Below are 15,455 nucleotides of genomic sequence, written 5' to 3' on the forward strand. Positions count from 1 at the left end.
TTTGTGTTGTTCACGTGTGTCAATTTTTTTCATTCTGTGCCGCAGGTTTTTCCGGGACTTTCCATGCACCATATTCATAGAGAGGAGATTTTTAGGGAAAGTCCCAAGGAAAGATGAACTCTAGACAAACCAAACACAAGTTTCCTGCTACTTTCTGGAACTGTTTTTACTTGTGTGTAGCAATAGCATAGCATTGAATAGAGGCAGATGATGTGAGGTGGCAGGTCGTCTGGACGAGTGACCGTCTGATTATCACTGCCCTAATTTCTGTTTTGGCCTATATTCACCATTTTCCAACATCTGGTATCTGCTGCATTATCTCATCTCCAAGCCACAGATTATCTCTGCACATAAAATATCAAGCTAGACAACTCAGATCTAAATCTTCATATTTTTTGCACAGAAGAATTTTATCTTTATAAAAGATTCAGGATGTTAAAATGAAAGCACTCAAGTTGCAAAGCTGCCTGCCTAAGCACTTTATATCAAATGTGTTTGTGCTGACTAAAAGAAATGGCAAAAATATACTGCAAAATCAGCTTTGTGGTCATAATATTCGAAATTGGTGTTGCATATTGGCCATCAGCCACCTATAGATAGATAGATGGATAGATAGATACAGGGCCATGTGTCTCATTAATCAAATTCAGCATTAAAAAAATAAGCTAGAAAAGAATTTAAAAAATAGCAGAGGAAAATAAAAAGAAACTAATCTCTACCTCAAGAACTAGACTGTCTAAATTACAAATTATAATTTTTTTGAAGTGGGAATATAGTAGACGGCCATAATTGAATAAGATCCAGATCTGCTATCACTATACATTGATTATATCCTCTATGAATTATATCCACTATACCAGACATAACTAATACAAAGCTGTGGCCAAGGCTAAAGTTACTCCAGACTAAGTGTGTCTTTGCAATTTTTACTTTGATGTGAGAATGATAGCATCAACATTACAAGGCTCTGGCAGATGGATCTAATCTTGAATTTATTCAGGCTCAACAAGGACTGTTTCCAACACACTAGGCATAGTAATGACAACCACTGCAGCCTATTTCTACATAGTGATGTAAAAAGAAATCGCATGGTGACTTTCCTAAGCAAGCTAGTGAGCTGTTCACAGTGCACAGAGGTTAATTATACGTATTAGAATTAACTATTATTAACTGAAGTTTATTCTAGTGGGTGAATTTTTATTGCCTTGGTATAATATAATTATGTAAAACAAACAGAGTATTATGAACACTGGATCCCTGATGCTGTGACATCCTGTATGGTAAGCCAACTTGCTGACATTCTGGATCTGGTAGCCTGGTTAGCGCAATAGAAAGTTGCCAGCCAACCTTTAGGGCTACTATACTATATACCATTAACAAATCTGAAAATCTTTACTAAATCCAGCAAATCCTGTAACTACCATAAATCAAAATTGAAAACAAAATGAAGAACTAATACAAAGCACAACTATTTGGTGAGGCACTGAGTTCAAGTAAAAAATAAAAATAAAGCTACCCCCCCTAAATAAACACTTGATAAGCATAAAACTGATGTAAATTGCATGGATAAAGATACTTGACAACATTCAGGTATGCTACAATGTGTGAAACAGACGGGGAGGGGCTCAGGCAAATCCTCCGCCCTCCTACTGAGAGGAAGTGACATTTCAACCAATCACAATCCTTCGCGCGGAATTTCAAACATTTTCAAATCACCATCCCCTTGTGGTTGAAGGATTGTTCCGCTAAATTCGTAAACAAAATAGTCCCTCGTTATTTGATATGCGTTATATGTGATTTGGAGACCCACACATATCTCCAAAAACAGCGTAATACAAAACCATACATATATTGTACCCCAAAGCGTCCATTAATTTGGGAAATCGTTTGATTTCTGCACGTGTGTGATGTGGCGGAGTGATACTGTAGTAAAGCACCACTCCAGAAGCAGTGCGAGGAAAGAGTAGAGATGACCGTATTAGCGTAGGTTAAGTTAGCTTATTCGTTAAGTGGTGCGTAGGGGTAGCTAGAATTTAATTTCTACGTTAAGCCTGGTATGATAGTATAATACATTTTCTCATCGGCGTATCCCAGTTGACGTTTATGGATTACCAGAAATCGACGTGTCTTTGAACGGTCTTACAGGTAATGTTACAACGCTAGCAATCTTCCTCCAAAGCTTCATCGTCTATGCACGTTTTAAGACACGAATCTAATTCGATAATTTAGCCCGTTACTCGCACAATAGTCGGTGTTACTTTGAGTCATTTCAGTGTTAAGTTGCCTTTATTTCTGACACTGATGCTTTTGAAGTGCCATTGCACGTGGGTTCATTAAAATGTGCTTCTGTGATACAAACTTATCATTCACAGCCGTGTCTGCCAAGAGTTGGCAGCTGAGTTGCCACGATAACGTCGAATAAATGTTTGTACAGCTTAAGTAGGATTTCTTTGTAGTAAATAATCACAGTAAAGATAGTTATCGCACACACGTTGCCTTCAGTTGGCTGCATGTTTATAGATGATTAAAGTCAGCCAGTTTTCGACACAAGTGAAGCCACGTTGATAAAAAAATAATCCTTCGCTGTGCCGTGTTCTTTGCTGTCTTGTCACTGACTCTTTCTTTGCCGTTAGGTAACACAAAATGCCATTACACGGAAAAATAGTCGTGATTAAGAGGAGCGGAGGAGATGGAACCGAATTTCCTCTTACTGCATCATGCTTGTTTGGAAGGTGAGACTAATGTAATGTAATACATTTTGTGAATTTAGTCTGGATGTCATGTTTTTTTATATTTCCATTTAATTTGCTGTTGCTGAAAAACGTGCTAACGTTACAACTGTTGACAACCCTTCCCGCACTCGGGTTATTTTATCTTAAACATACTTTGGTTAGTTGCTTTCTTAAACGGTATATCTTCTCTTAATGTCTTCGACAGATTACATACGGGCATATATTTTGTTGGGGTCAACATTTACTATGTGCAACCTCATGTTGGGGTTAGCAGAGGCTCTACTATAAACCCCCCTTGGTTTTAAACGTTTGGAGGCGGGCTTCCAGCTGCTGACGTCAGTCACGAGCTGGCGCAGACGCTGCTTACGTGACTGTCAATGAAGATTGTGACAAGACTACTCTTTTGACACAAACATCTGAAACACACTTTTGTTCCTGTTCTTACACAAAGTAGCAACATATAAAACACATGGCATAGAATTACAGTACTGTTTCTCTGGTTGTAGAAAATTATGTTGTCTTTATATCAGATGTGACGAATAAGTAAGATGAACAAGTCTAAGTTTGTTTGTTGCACTGACAATTTGCTTCTGTGTGATCTCATAGGAAACCTGATTGCGATATTCGCATTCAGCTTCCTCAAGTCTCCAAGGAGCATTGCAGAATTGAATTCAATGAAAATAAAGAGGTAACTGCACATATTGAACACTGACATTAACCTGCCACAGCGTCACATGTTTAAAGGATAATACCGGTGTTCTTCATCTTTTTCCTGGTTGTGTCTGCACACAGTCAGCGTAGTTGAAGATATCAGGGTTTTCCTCCCTTCAGAAGAAGCCATTTGATGCCATTCATTTTTGCACAGTGTGAAAAACAACTTCCGCAGACTTGAGCTAGATCATCTGTCATATTAAACATGATTTGGTTAATTTGGTTTTGTCAAAATTTCTGTTTTGTCGTTATTTCATTTTGCCAGAGTTGAGAGTTTTCATATCAGCGCTGCATTACGTGATGCAGCTGTCAGGAAAAGTCTGTCAGGAAATATCCCTCAAACGTCTTATTTGGGGCTTCTTTGTTAGCCCAGACAGCAGTTAATTTTAAGATAGGTTTGACAACACAATGCATTTTAAAAATGGAAATTGTTAAATCTACTTGCATACGGCATGCATTGCAAAATGAGTAAATAGGCTCTAACTCTAAATGACACCAGTATTCTCCTTTTTAAGCTAAATGAACAAAACAAATTGTACGTTTGAGGTAATGGTTTCATCTTTGTTTCCCCCAGGTCATTCTAACGAATTTGAGCTCAGTGAATCCAACCCGTGTCAACGGAGAGGAGTTGGAGCAGTCTGAACGTTTAAAACATGGAGATGTGATCACTATTATTGATCGTTCTTTCAGGTTTGTTTTGCAAGGTTTTCAGAGGGGTTGCTCAATGGGTACGAACATATAAGTTTTACAGTTACTGTCACTATTGACATCGATTCCCTTCACCACAAAGTGACTTTACTAATATCAGAGTTTTGCCTTGTAATAGTTAGTAATATGGTTCTGAACTGCCTGTACTGTTGGAAGTTGGAATTTGGAAATGTTACACCCCATTTATACATGATATTAAAATGCGATCTGTATCTGGACAAAGAAAAATGCGAATTAATGCAAGGTGTAAACACACAGCATGCATTGCAACCAGATCTCAGCCACAGTCAGCCAGGTGTAACTGGCATCTGTACGGTGTGTTTGCATTTGTGTGAAAGAACCGCCCACAGGGCAGAAACATCATGACTTACTCTGAAGTTTGCCATCCACTCAGCTTCACTGAAGCACTCCAGCATGATCCCCTCCCACCAGTCATCGCTCCTTTCCCTCATCCATAGTGAAGGAGTCACTGAAGTAGCATTCACAGTAGCTGCAAGCACTATTTCTGTTGCCTCCCATGAAAGAGTTGTAAGAGACAACCCTCTCTGCCTTAAATGAAAAGTAAATGCATGCTGTACAGTATCATGCCTAATGATCCTACACCTGCCATGTTTGTTTTTGTCGACAATTCCACCTCCCCACCTATTTGCCTGCTTTGCATAGTGCACACAAAAATGAGATATGATCATGATGTGAACAGAATCCAGACAAGAAGAACGCATCTAAATACCAGGTGTAAATGCAAAGCACGTGATCGGATAGGCTATATCATTATCATAGCATACCATTAGCATATCCAGATACAGAACACATTTTAACACTAAATGTAAATGAGACCATTAACATTTTGTTACTCATTGCGATTTCAGGTTTGAGTACCCTCCAGCACCCACACCAAAGAAGAAGAGGTCTTCCATAGCCGGCAAAACTGAAACATTCCAAGTAATTCACTCGTTAATATCAATCCATCTGTAATGACTAGAGCATTGTGTACAGCTCAACACCTTGAATATGCCTACAACCCTGATAAATCAGATTGTGTATACATGTGCATAATTTTGTGTGCTAATGAAAATGTCTGACACCTAGGTTCTGCAAGATCAAGTGAGGGACACCACCACTGTTGAGGCGGGAGAAAAGAGGATATCTGAAGTGTCCACAGGTATATTTGTGATTGGGAATGGGAGGATTGTTCTGACTCAGCAGTTAGACTGGTAATACTTTGAACAAGGCATGTGTTCATAAGTCACTCAAAAATATAGGATATCAAACCTCTAGGCTACCCATGTCTGTTTTTGTTGTTGGGTTTCAGTTGTATTAAAAGTGACTGTCAAGTGGACTTGCCTTTGATCTAAAAATTCTTTTGTTTTTGCTTGTTTCTAGACCCCCATCTGAAAGATGGAACCAACAATGACAACATCCAGCGCTCCCTGGAGAAAAGCGTTGAGGTGGAATCCAAGGAGGATGGAAGCCTGCTACAAAGCAAGACCAGCTCCCCATTCAATGAGCTGTATCAAATGATCAAACAAACTCTGGATGCCAAGACTCCACGGAAATCTTCTGTCAGCGTGCCTCAAACGCCAGCCTCAAGGTTCTGCACACCAAAACCTGGGTCAGTCAGGAAAGTCGCTGGAAAGCCTGTCGTTTCCACAGAAGTCAAAAGCACACCTAAGAAGGTGGAAGATGAAGCCTCTTGTGGAATCACGGCAATTGAGGGCAATGCTGAAGTTGAAAATAACAGTGTGGCGACTCCAAAGTCAGCGAAGAAGCAGAGGAAGTCCTTCCAAGTTCCTACTTCTGAGATGACTGGACTCGTAGCAGAAGAGAACAAGCCAACTGAACAGGCTGCCGAATCTGAAGCAACTTCAACACCCCAGAGAAGACTTCATGCAACCCCCCAGAGGTTCACAGTGAGTGAGGTGGTTGAGCAAATTTCTGCTGAAAAGCCCAAGACCCCCACAAGAAGGAGGAGCAAGGAAGCCACACCAGTCAAACCTGCAGTTACTGAGGGACAAGAAGAGGAAGCCAAGGTGACTGAGGTCCAGCCAGATGCTCCCAAAACGGAGCCTTCACGAAGGACGTCACCAAGGAGCATAGAGAAGAAACTCAAAACCCAGGATGTACTTCGTGAACTGGATGTTGCTCCTGTCAAAAATGGTAAACGCATTGTAATCCTTGTATTTTCACACACATTTTGAATTCTGTTAAGTGAGTTAACTAAATTACTTTAAATTAGCCTGTGCATTACACTTATCCTAGCATGTTTGTTTAAAAGACTTTTGCAGTGTTCAATAGCTCTTTTTCAACCTAGCATTTGAAATGCCATTGCTTTTATTTGTATCTTATGTCTTATTTAGTCTTAAATGGTATTGCAGTGTATTGATCTACAACAATCATGTTTTCAATTCATTTTTCAGAGAAATGTAAGACGGCCAAAAAACGTAAAAGTGGAGAACTTGGGGCTGACTTGCTCACATCGCAAATGAAGAAGAAGCGGGTTTCATTTGGAAGTCACCTGACCCCAGAGTTGTTTGACAAACGTCTGCCACCCGACTCTCCATTACGCAAAGGGGCCGCTCCACGACGAAGCCTGTGCCTCGCTAAACCCAAACACTCACTCCTCAGACGAGCATCTGCCATTGGCTTGATGGAGGTAAGACTATGGAGGAGGAGGGTTGTTGGGTTTTTCCTCTCACATTGTAATTGTAATGCAGCCTATTCATTTTTTATTCAAATGGATTTTGATTTCCATAGGAACTCGAGCATCCAGCCCTTGCCAGCCCAAAGGTGAAAAGTCCAGCAAAAGCAAGGACACCATCACCTAAGAAGTCACCAAAAGCTAGGACCCCTTCTCCCAAGACTCCATCACCTGGAAAGAAGTCCCCAAAAGCTAAGACCCCTTCTCCCAAGACTCCATCACCTGGAAAGAAGTCACCAAAAGCTAAGACTCCTTCTCCCAAGACCCCATCACCTGGAAAGAAGTCACCAAAATCTAAGACCCCTTCTCCCAAGGGTGCAGCGTTGTCTAAAACCCCTGCTCAGTCCCAGTTGGCTGACAAGAAAACCCCCACTGGCAAGAGAAGGTCATCTTCAGTGGTGTCCACTCCCACAGTGCAGGGCCGCTTCTCCGTCTCACGCATCAGCACCCCATCACCTGTCGCAGAACAAGATGCTGTTGCTGTCCCGGTGCCTGTAGTCCCTGTTACCCCTAAAGTGCCATTGAGGAGAAAAAGCATGAAGAGCACCTCACGGAAGACTCCAAGTGTGTCGAAGAGCGCTGTAGAGGTCTTGCGCAGGAGAAGTGGCATTTCACGGGCATCTATGAAAGGTATGCTGGGCTCCAAACTACCTTTTTCCCCACTACCATCCTCAAGCCTTCCTGAAATATTATTAGTGTCTTTTCAACATGCATGGGAACAATGTCATTTAAAAAACAAAAAGTTTTTGTGGATAATACATGGTCAAAATCAGTCAACTTAGTCATTTGGTTAGTCATTAAAATGCTCAGACATGCTTAATATTATTTAACTTTTGAAACCTATCACTTAATTCAGGAATTAAGTCCTGAGCTAATAATGGATCTGACTAGAACTGTTTGCTGCACCAGACTTTTAATCAACTTAATTGATTAGGCCTATTTATTTAAAAGAAATGCATGTGAGCAGCATTTTCGTTTGCAGTAAATGTTATGTAATGTGTATTCATTTTAACAAACTATGCAGTGTTTTTTTTTTGTTTATAGTAATTTAATGTAGTGGTGCACTGACCCCTTAAAGACTTGAGTTGTAAAGTGAGGTTTGTAACCATTAGGTACTCCAAGTATCTCTGTAACATAAAGCACACACACAGTGTCAGTGTTGTTCATTTCAACAACTAACATTAGCCTACTCAGCAAAGGCTTCAACTGAACTTTGTGCTCCCAACCTCCAAAACTTTAGAAATGTTTTAAATAATTTTTCCCATTAGAAAAATTGGCAATACTGTAAAACGCTTGCAATTTTATATTCTGGATATACTTTATATCCAACTCAGTTATAATAGAAAATCCTGACTGTCAGCTCAAATCAGTCCTGCCAGTAGGGTAAAGTTATCCGTGAGTGGCATTGCACTCATTTTCACCTTTATATCTGAGTGTTGGACAATTTTACATATCTCTGACAACTAAAATGTGAAGTAACTGTCTACCACACACTATTAACACATGAACGCAGGAGCATAGGAACAAAGTTTAACATTAGTTTTCATACCGGACCGACTGGATAGTAATCAGTTATTATCTGAATAGCAGATGCTTGTGGAAAACACTGTTTCTTGTGAGAGGAAGCCTACTGTCTGATTTTTTTTGTAGGGCCTAACCAACATTGTTTTGTTTCTCAGTCATGAATTCCTATGCAGACATTGTGAAATTTGGACAAATCAAGTCTCAAGTGGTTGCCGCAGCTAAGAAGACTGCTACCACAAAGAAGACGAAGAAGGTGGTTGTGCCTAAACCCAAGGTAAAGTAACAAACACTGGGTATTCACATAATCTTAACAATGAAATCTTTTTTTTTTTTCTGTCTCTTGCAACTTCACCTTCACTTCTCAGAGCTATTAAAATAAGACTTGCTAGATTCTACTATGGATACAATGTTGCTGCCCCCTCTTTAGAACTGAGAAGTGTTGGCTACAAATATCATTGAAGATCTTGTGTTAATGAGCAAACAGTCATAGTATGACTCATTTAAGGGGCGATTACAATCATTCTAAATATCAGGTACTACAGGAATGTTTGTGGAGTTAACATGGCTACTAGTGCAATGGCCATGCTATTGATGGCTCTTACTGGATATGTTATGTCTTGTATTTGATTTTTCTCTCAATCTTTCAGACCCCTGCAAGAAAACTCCAGGACCATGTCAGCACTGGGCATGCAGATTCACCTGTTACTATCGTTGTGGGCAAAGCTTACAAACAAAAGGTTGTGCAGCCTACTGGTGCCGCCCCAAGGCTGGTCCACAATACTGCACTCCTCAAAAAGAACATGAAAATGGATGAGAATTTGACTGGTAATTACTTCAGTCCACTGCTATCCATTGACGTGGCAAAGTTTAGGCATGCATTGTATTGTAACAGTATTGTATTGCTCTATATTGTACCTGCTTATGTACTTCATGTTCATGTTGTGCCTTGTGGTTTCAGGAATCGCTGAAATATTTAAAACTCCTGTAAATGCAAGGCAGAGGAAATCGGTCATCAATGTGCAGAGTGCCCCCAAGACCCCTCAGGGAGCCCCGGCTACATCTATGGTAGAGGCTTCAGTGTTGAACACACCAGAGGAACCTGGTAAGTGTTTGTTGTTTTTTTTCTCCCTCCCTCTCTTTTGCCGAGAGGTGTATATGAAGGAGATTAACATGAAATTAATATTAAATTATTCAGTTTAAGTGCCTAAACTATGACTTACTTTACAGGCGAGATGATGGTGTCTCCCTTGAATGTTGGGTCTGCAGTGACACATGAAAGATACAACAGTGAGGCAGTCCAACGCCTCCTTCATGATGATGAAGAACCTAGCTTTGTCAGTGAGATCCCTGCCTTGGAGATTCCTGCTGATGATTCCAGTGAACAGCAGTGCACAGATTTGAAGACTTCTATAACAACTCCCAAACAGAAGCCTGAACAGCCCGAGTGTCTCACTGGAGTTAAGAGGATCATGAAGACGCCAAGACAGAAGGCCGAACCTATTGAGGACCTGAGAGGGAAACTTCTGAAAACTCCCAAACAGAAGCCTGAACAAGCAGAGTGTCTCACTGGAGTTAAGAGGATCATGAAGACGCCAAGACAGAAGGCCGAACCTATTGAGGACCTGAGAGGGAAACTTCTGAAAACTCCCAAAGCACCAAAAGTTGTTGACGTGGAGTTGGATGGCGTCAAGGAACTTCTGGAGACACCTGTACACAAGAAAGAACCTGTAGAAGACCTTGCTGAGGTGATGGCCATGAAAACTCCAGAGGTGAAGAGTTCCCCATTGGTGTGTGCCAATGACGAGCTGATGGGTAACGCTCCAGTAGAAGACTCTGAAGGACTTCAAGAGCTCATGGAGGAGCCACTGAGTAATCCCAGTGCACAAATGGAGACAAATGAGGTAAAGGAAACACTTTCAAGTATTGCAATGTTTTGACAGGTGCTATTTAAATTTCTTTTTAACATTAGTTGCACACACAGTGAGCAGTCTGTATCTTCAGTTTCTGATAATTTATTGATGTATCAAAAAAGGTCATACCACACCAGTCCCAACATTTCTGCGAATACCTTTATCAAGGTAACTGATAGTAGATACAGGGCATGAAGGCGATGGTAGAGAGCTTTAGAGCTGTATCCTTTGGGTGGGAACTGCTTTTCATAACCTTATCAGATATGTTTTTGTTCAGTTGGGGGTTTGTTGGGGTTTTCTTAATCTAATTTAATAAAGAGTAATCATTGTCTTTACAGGGTCAAGATCAAACGCCTCTGGATTGTGGATTGGACATCGCAAAAGGTCAGTTTGTTCTTTAATTTACTTAGGATAATGAAATTATGCAGACATGTTTGAACAGTTCGGTGTTTAAGCAAGGTGCATTAAAGCAAAAAGTGGTTTGCATACTTTCTTCTCATATAATTTTTTTCTATTTTAATAGAACCAGAAGTTGCCTGTGAGGAGCAGCAGGAGGATGTGCCTTGTGAAGATCACAGTGAAGATGGACCATCAGATATCATGGAGAATGTCCTCCAAGCTGACCTAGCAAAAGGTAGGTTGTCTTGTGTTGCTCTTTCATTTTGGTTATGTTTAAATTACACTGAACAAGATTCCTACTGCCTGTGTTTGAACAGTTCGGTCTTTAAGCAAGGTACATTAAAGCAAAGAGTGGTTTGCATACTTTGTTCTCATATTTTGTTTTTCTATTTTAATAGAACCAGAAGTTGCCTGTGAGGAGCAGCAAGAGGATGTGTCTTGTGAAGATGGACCATCAGATATCATGGAGAATGTCCCCCAAGCTGACATGGCAAAGGGTAGGTTGTCTTGTGTTGCTCTTTCATTTTGGTTATGTTTAAATTACACTGAACAAGATTCCTACTGCCTGTGTTTGAACAGTTCGGTCTTTAAGCAAGGTGCATTAAAGCAAAGAGTGATTTGCATACTTTCTTCTCATATTTTTTTAAATATTTTAATAGAACCAGAAGTTGCCTGTGAGGAGCAGCAAGAGGATGTGTCTTGTGAAGATCACAGTGAAGATGGACCATCAGATATCATGGAGAATGTCCCCCAAGCTGACCTAGCAAAAGGTAGGTTGTCTTGTGTTGCTCTTTCATTTTGGTTATGTTTAAATTACACTCAACAAGATTCCAACTGCCTGTGTTTTCCAAGCCTGAAAGAGTTATGGAAATTGTACATTTCCACAAACATTTGGAGATGGAGTGAAAGTTTGCTTAGTGACGTAGCTGTTTAAAAAAATAAAGTATAATTTTTGCTCCTAGTAGATATACTTGGACAGTGTTTGAAAGAGCAATAATGCATAACAAAGTCCAAAGTGATAGTTCCAATTAGCCAAAAGATATTCAGCTTTTCAGCAAAAATATGACACTTGGGGAAAACAACACTAACAAAGACTGATGTATGTTAGCAAAAATGTGTCTGAACCCTGACTCAAGTATTTGACTAATCAACTATAACAGTTAATACTCAAATGTGAAGATAAGTTGTTCACTTTTTTCACATCTTTATTTCAGAAGCGGAGGCTGATGACGTCATCTGTGGTGACCAACTGGATGAAGTGCCCTGTGGTCGTACTGAAGATGGACCATCAGATGCCATGGAAACTGTACCCCAGGCAGTTGTAGACCAGAATTTACCTGAAGAACAACCTGAAGTGGAGACAGCAACTTGCAAAGTCACTGAAGTGGACACGGCTAGCATTGCAACTGAAGTGGACACAGCTAGCATTGCTCCTGACACTCAGAAGAAATCCGCTCGAGGCAGAAGGGCAAAAGAAGTGGGATCTACAGCAGTTGATGATAAACAGGAAGCAACAGAACATCTTGAAGATACCGTTGCCCCTGCTCCAGTTAGAGGAAGAAGAGGAAAGAAAACAGACAGTGCTCCACCAGCCACTGTCAGACAAACTGCAAGAAGCAGAAATGCAAAATGTAATGAAAGCAGGGATGTTGAGCTCACAGTGGAAGCAACTGACTCTCTGGCTCCCAAGGAAGAAGTTACTCTTAAGCCCAAGAGAGGAAGAAATGCCAAAAAAGCTGCTGTTGATGAAGCTGAAATGCTGCCAGAGATTGCCATGATGGCTGAAAAGGTGCCGGAGATTGCTGTTGAGGCTGTGAGTGACCAAACTCCTCCAGTAAATGTCAATCATGAAGCAAATGACTCTGCAGCTCCCCTGGAGGAAGCTGTCTTAAAGCCCAAGAGAGGAAGAAAAACCAAACAAGCATCTGTTGAAGAAGCACCAACAGTGTTGGAAGAAACTGAAGTTGTGAGTGACCAACCTCTCATGACAGATGCTCAGCGTGAAGAACCCATTCCTATCGCCGCTGCAGAAAAACCAAGAAGAGGAAGAAAGACTAAACAAGAATCTGTTGAACAAAATGAGGTGGTAGAAGACACGGGCAGTGCTGTGGAAATTAAGCAGCAGTCCCAAGCCCCAGTCAGGGCTAAGAGGGGAAGAAATACCAAACAGGAAAAAGAGAAGGTGGAGGATGATGGTGAAATTCCCCCAGTTGAGACTGTGTCCCAGGAGAAATCAAGGAGAACAAGAAAGGCCAAACAAGACCCTGTCGAGCCGAGAGAAGAAGTCCAAATGGTTGAAATTCCTGTCATAGAGAAGGTGGCGGCTCCACTTGTTGCTTCTAAAGCAAGAAGAACAAGGACAGCTAAAGATTCAGTCGAGTCCACTGAGGAGATCCCCATTGAGTCGGCAAGTTTGACTACTCCTGCTGAAGCAGTGGAGGTGCATGAAAAGGCTCCTGTGGAACCGGCTGAGAAACCCAGAAGAGGAGGGCGAAAAACAAAACAGGATACTGTGCCTGTAGCCCCTATTGATTCCACAGAAGTCCAGGTCAATCCCACAGAGAAACCTAAGCGGGGTAGGAGAGTAAAACAAGAAAAAGTCATTGAAGAAGTTGAGGTCATTGCAGAGGTACCAGAGGAAAAAGCTGAACACAAGCAGGAGATTGAAGAGAACATGGATGATGCTGATTCTGCCAGTACTGTGACTGACGAACAGCCAGAAGCTGCTGTCATTAAACCTACTAGGGGAAGGGGGGTGAAATCTGTTGTGAAAAATGAGGTTTCACAAGCCATTCCAGCCAAGAGAACTCGCCGAGGTGCAGCTCCTCCTCAGGAGGCCGCTGATACGGAAGTCACTGTCCTTGTTTCAAAGCCAGCTTCTGATTCTGCCAGTACTCTGGCTGACGAACAGCCAGAAACTCCTGTCATTAAACCTACTAGGGGAAGGGGGGTGAAATCTGTTGTGAAAAATGAGGTTTCACAAGCCATTCCAGCCAAGAGAACTCGCCGAGGTGCAGCTCCTCCCCCTCAGGAGGCCGCTGATACGGAAGCTACTGTCCTTGTTTCAACGCCAGCTTCTCGAGGAAGGGCCGGAAAGCTGAGCAAAGCCAATGATGCTGATAAGCCCGCTGAGGTTTCAGTAGAGCCTGCCAAAAAGGGAAGAAAGGCAGCAACAAAGCCCACAACAGATGATGCCACAGTTGTCCCAAGCACTGAGAAGATCGTGGACGAAAAGGTTGTTGATGCTGAACCTGCTCCGGTTGAAGTCAAAAAAGGAAGAGTCTCTAGAAAGGCAAAGGCTGCAGCTCATAGTGACCAAGCAAATGCCACTGAAGATGTCAACAATGCTGTTGTGGAAGATGCTAAATTGCCCAAGAAATCTGTAAACTGGAAAGAAGATTTGGCAGTGGCGTATGATATTACAACCCCAACGCCTGTTGTGAAGGCAACTCGAGGCAGGAAGACAAAACTTGTAGACCAAGACGAAGCCTTACAAGGGACCCCCACCAAAAGGGGCCGATCCACTGTGCCCTGTACTTCTGAGACTCCTACTAAGCCTGAAAACAAAAGGAAAGCATCAAGAAGTGCAAACAAAGCTGAAGAGGAGGATCTCTCAGATAAAGCTGTTCCATCCGAGCCTGTCAAGAGAGCCAGGCGGGGGGCAAAGGCCGCTGATGCAGCTTCCACTGAGGCTGCCACCCAAGGTGCTGAAGAGATGGAGTCCACACGCAAAGTTCCTGATAGGCGCAGAGGGAACGCCTCTAAGAAAGGCGTAGCAGTGGACAATGTCCAGGCTGTTGAGGCTGAGACGCAGCCCAAAACCCGAAGAGGACGAGCAGCTAAGAAATAGAGTGTTTGTTTATTTTCTTACAACGAAAGCCTTTTTTCAACCTTTTATATTGCTTATTTTTAGATTGTTGATTTTAGAAAGTGATATTTTAGACTGAAAACCAAGCACTGCTTTTTGCTTTTTTGAATATGGTTGTGAATCTTGTGGTATTTTTTTTTTTTTCTAAGATGGATTGTATTCTATTCATTTCTGATTTTGCAAATATTTTGTAAGGGGTAAAAAAAAAAGTGGTTATTAAATTTTTCAATAATGAGAGATTCTGAATGCTCATTTTTGTCATATCCAGTGTGCCCAAATGCAGTGTTATGAAGTCATGATTATAATTCACCTGTTGGCTAGACAAATATTGTGAGAACGTTTACGCTTAGGTTATATGCATCTACTACTTTGTGGTGACTAGGGTCTTCATCATTTTCATGGCATAGTCAGTTACACAAAATGATTGTAATTATTGGTTGACACCAGGTGAAATTTCATGACCAGAGGGGGAAAAAAAGTTTTTCAGGACACTCAATTTTGGCAGAGAAATAAAATATTAAGTTAATTCTGTGAATTCCTAAATCAAGATGGTGCTTATACTGTATATACAGGCATATCCTATGTATGTCTGTATAGATATAAAATCATAATTCCAAACACTTTAATTAAATGTAATAGAAACGGTATTACGCATATTTAAAGATTAAAAAATCGACTAGGGGAGAGTTTAAGTTTAAACAACATTTGGATGAATAATTTTCTATCCCATCATCTAATCTAAAGAGTCATACCAACAGAATAATGCCACCTTCAAGTACTCTCGTCAAAGTACCACTAGTCACATGTTTTTGTTCAGCAATCAGACATACTCTGCAGAATGAAGAGGAAAAAATCCGCATCAGGTATATATGCTTTAACAACCAGACAAAAGTAAATATGTGACA

The 15,455-nt window shown here is 41.2% G+C and overlaps 1 protein-coding gene across 1 annotated transcript; it reads left to right on the plus strand.

The window, feature by feature from the left end:
• The first annotated feature begins 1,973 nt into the window (after positions 1–1,973).
• On the plus strand, positions 1,974–14,720 carry mki67 (marker of proliferation Ki-67). The gene is made up of 17 exons (XM_078290940.1): positions 1,974–2,145; positions 2,634–2,732; positions 3,339–3,420; positions 4,018–4,133; positions 5,021–5,093; positions 5,241–5,313; positions 5,535–6,308; positions 6,569–6,833; positions 6,962–7,479; positions 8,529–8,647; positions 9,021–9,198; positions 9,332–9,475; positions 9,601–10,274; positions 10,622–10,667; positions 10,807–10,917; positions 11,342–11,452; positions 11,897–14,720. Exons 2-17 carry the CDS (start codon positions 2,644–2,646, stop codon positions 14,530–14,532), a joined length of 6,009 nt encoding a protein of 2,002 aa, XP_078147066.1. The 5' UTR covers positions 1,974–2,145; positions 2,634–2,643; the 3' UTR covers positions 14,533–14,720.
• The last annotated feature ends 735 nt before the right edge of the window (positions 14,721–15,455 follow it).

The sequence above is a fragment of the Centroberyx gerrardi genome, chromosome 20 (genome assembly GCF_048128805.1).
Source record: "Centroberyx gerrardi isolate f3 chromosome 20, fCenGer3.hap1.cur.20231027, whole genome shotgun sequence".
Lineage (NCBI taxonomy): Eukaryota > Metazoa > Chordata > Actinopteri > Beryciformes > Berycidae > Centroberyx > Centroberyx gerrardi.

What these genes read in the sequence shown, in the direction of transcription:
- mki67 (XM_078290940.1), top strand. Translation starts at nt 2,644, where the DNA reads ATGCCATTACACGGAAAAATAGTCGTGATTAAGAGGAGCGGAGGAGAT. An exon ending in ATTATTGATCGTTCTTTCAG is followed by an intron (nt 4,134 to 5,020) that starts GTTTGTTTTGCA and finishes TTGCGATTTCAG; the next exon opens with GTTTGAGTACCCTCCAGCAC. An exon ending in AATGGATGAGAATTTGACTG is followed by an intron (nt 9,199 to 9,331) that starts GTAATTACTTCA and finishes TTGTGGTTTCAG; the next exon opens with GAATCGCTGAAATATTTAAA.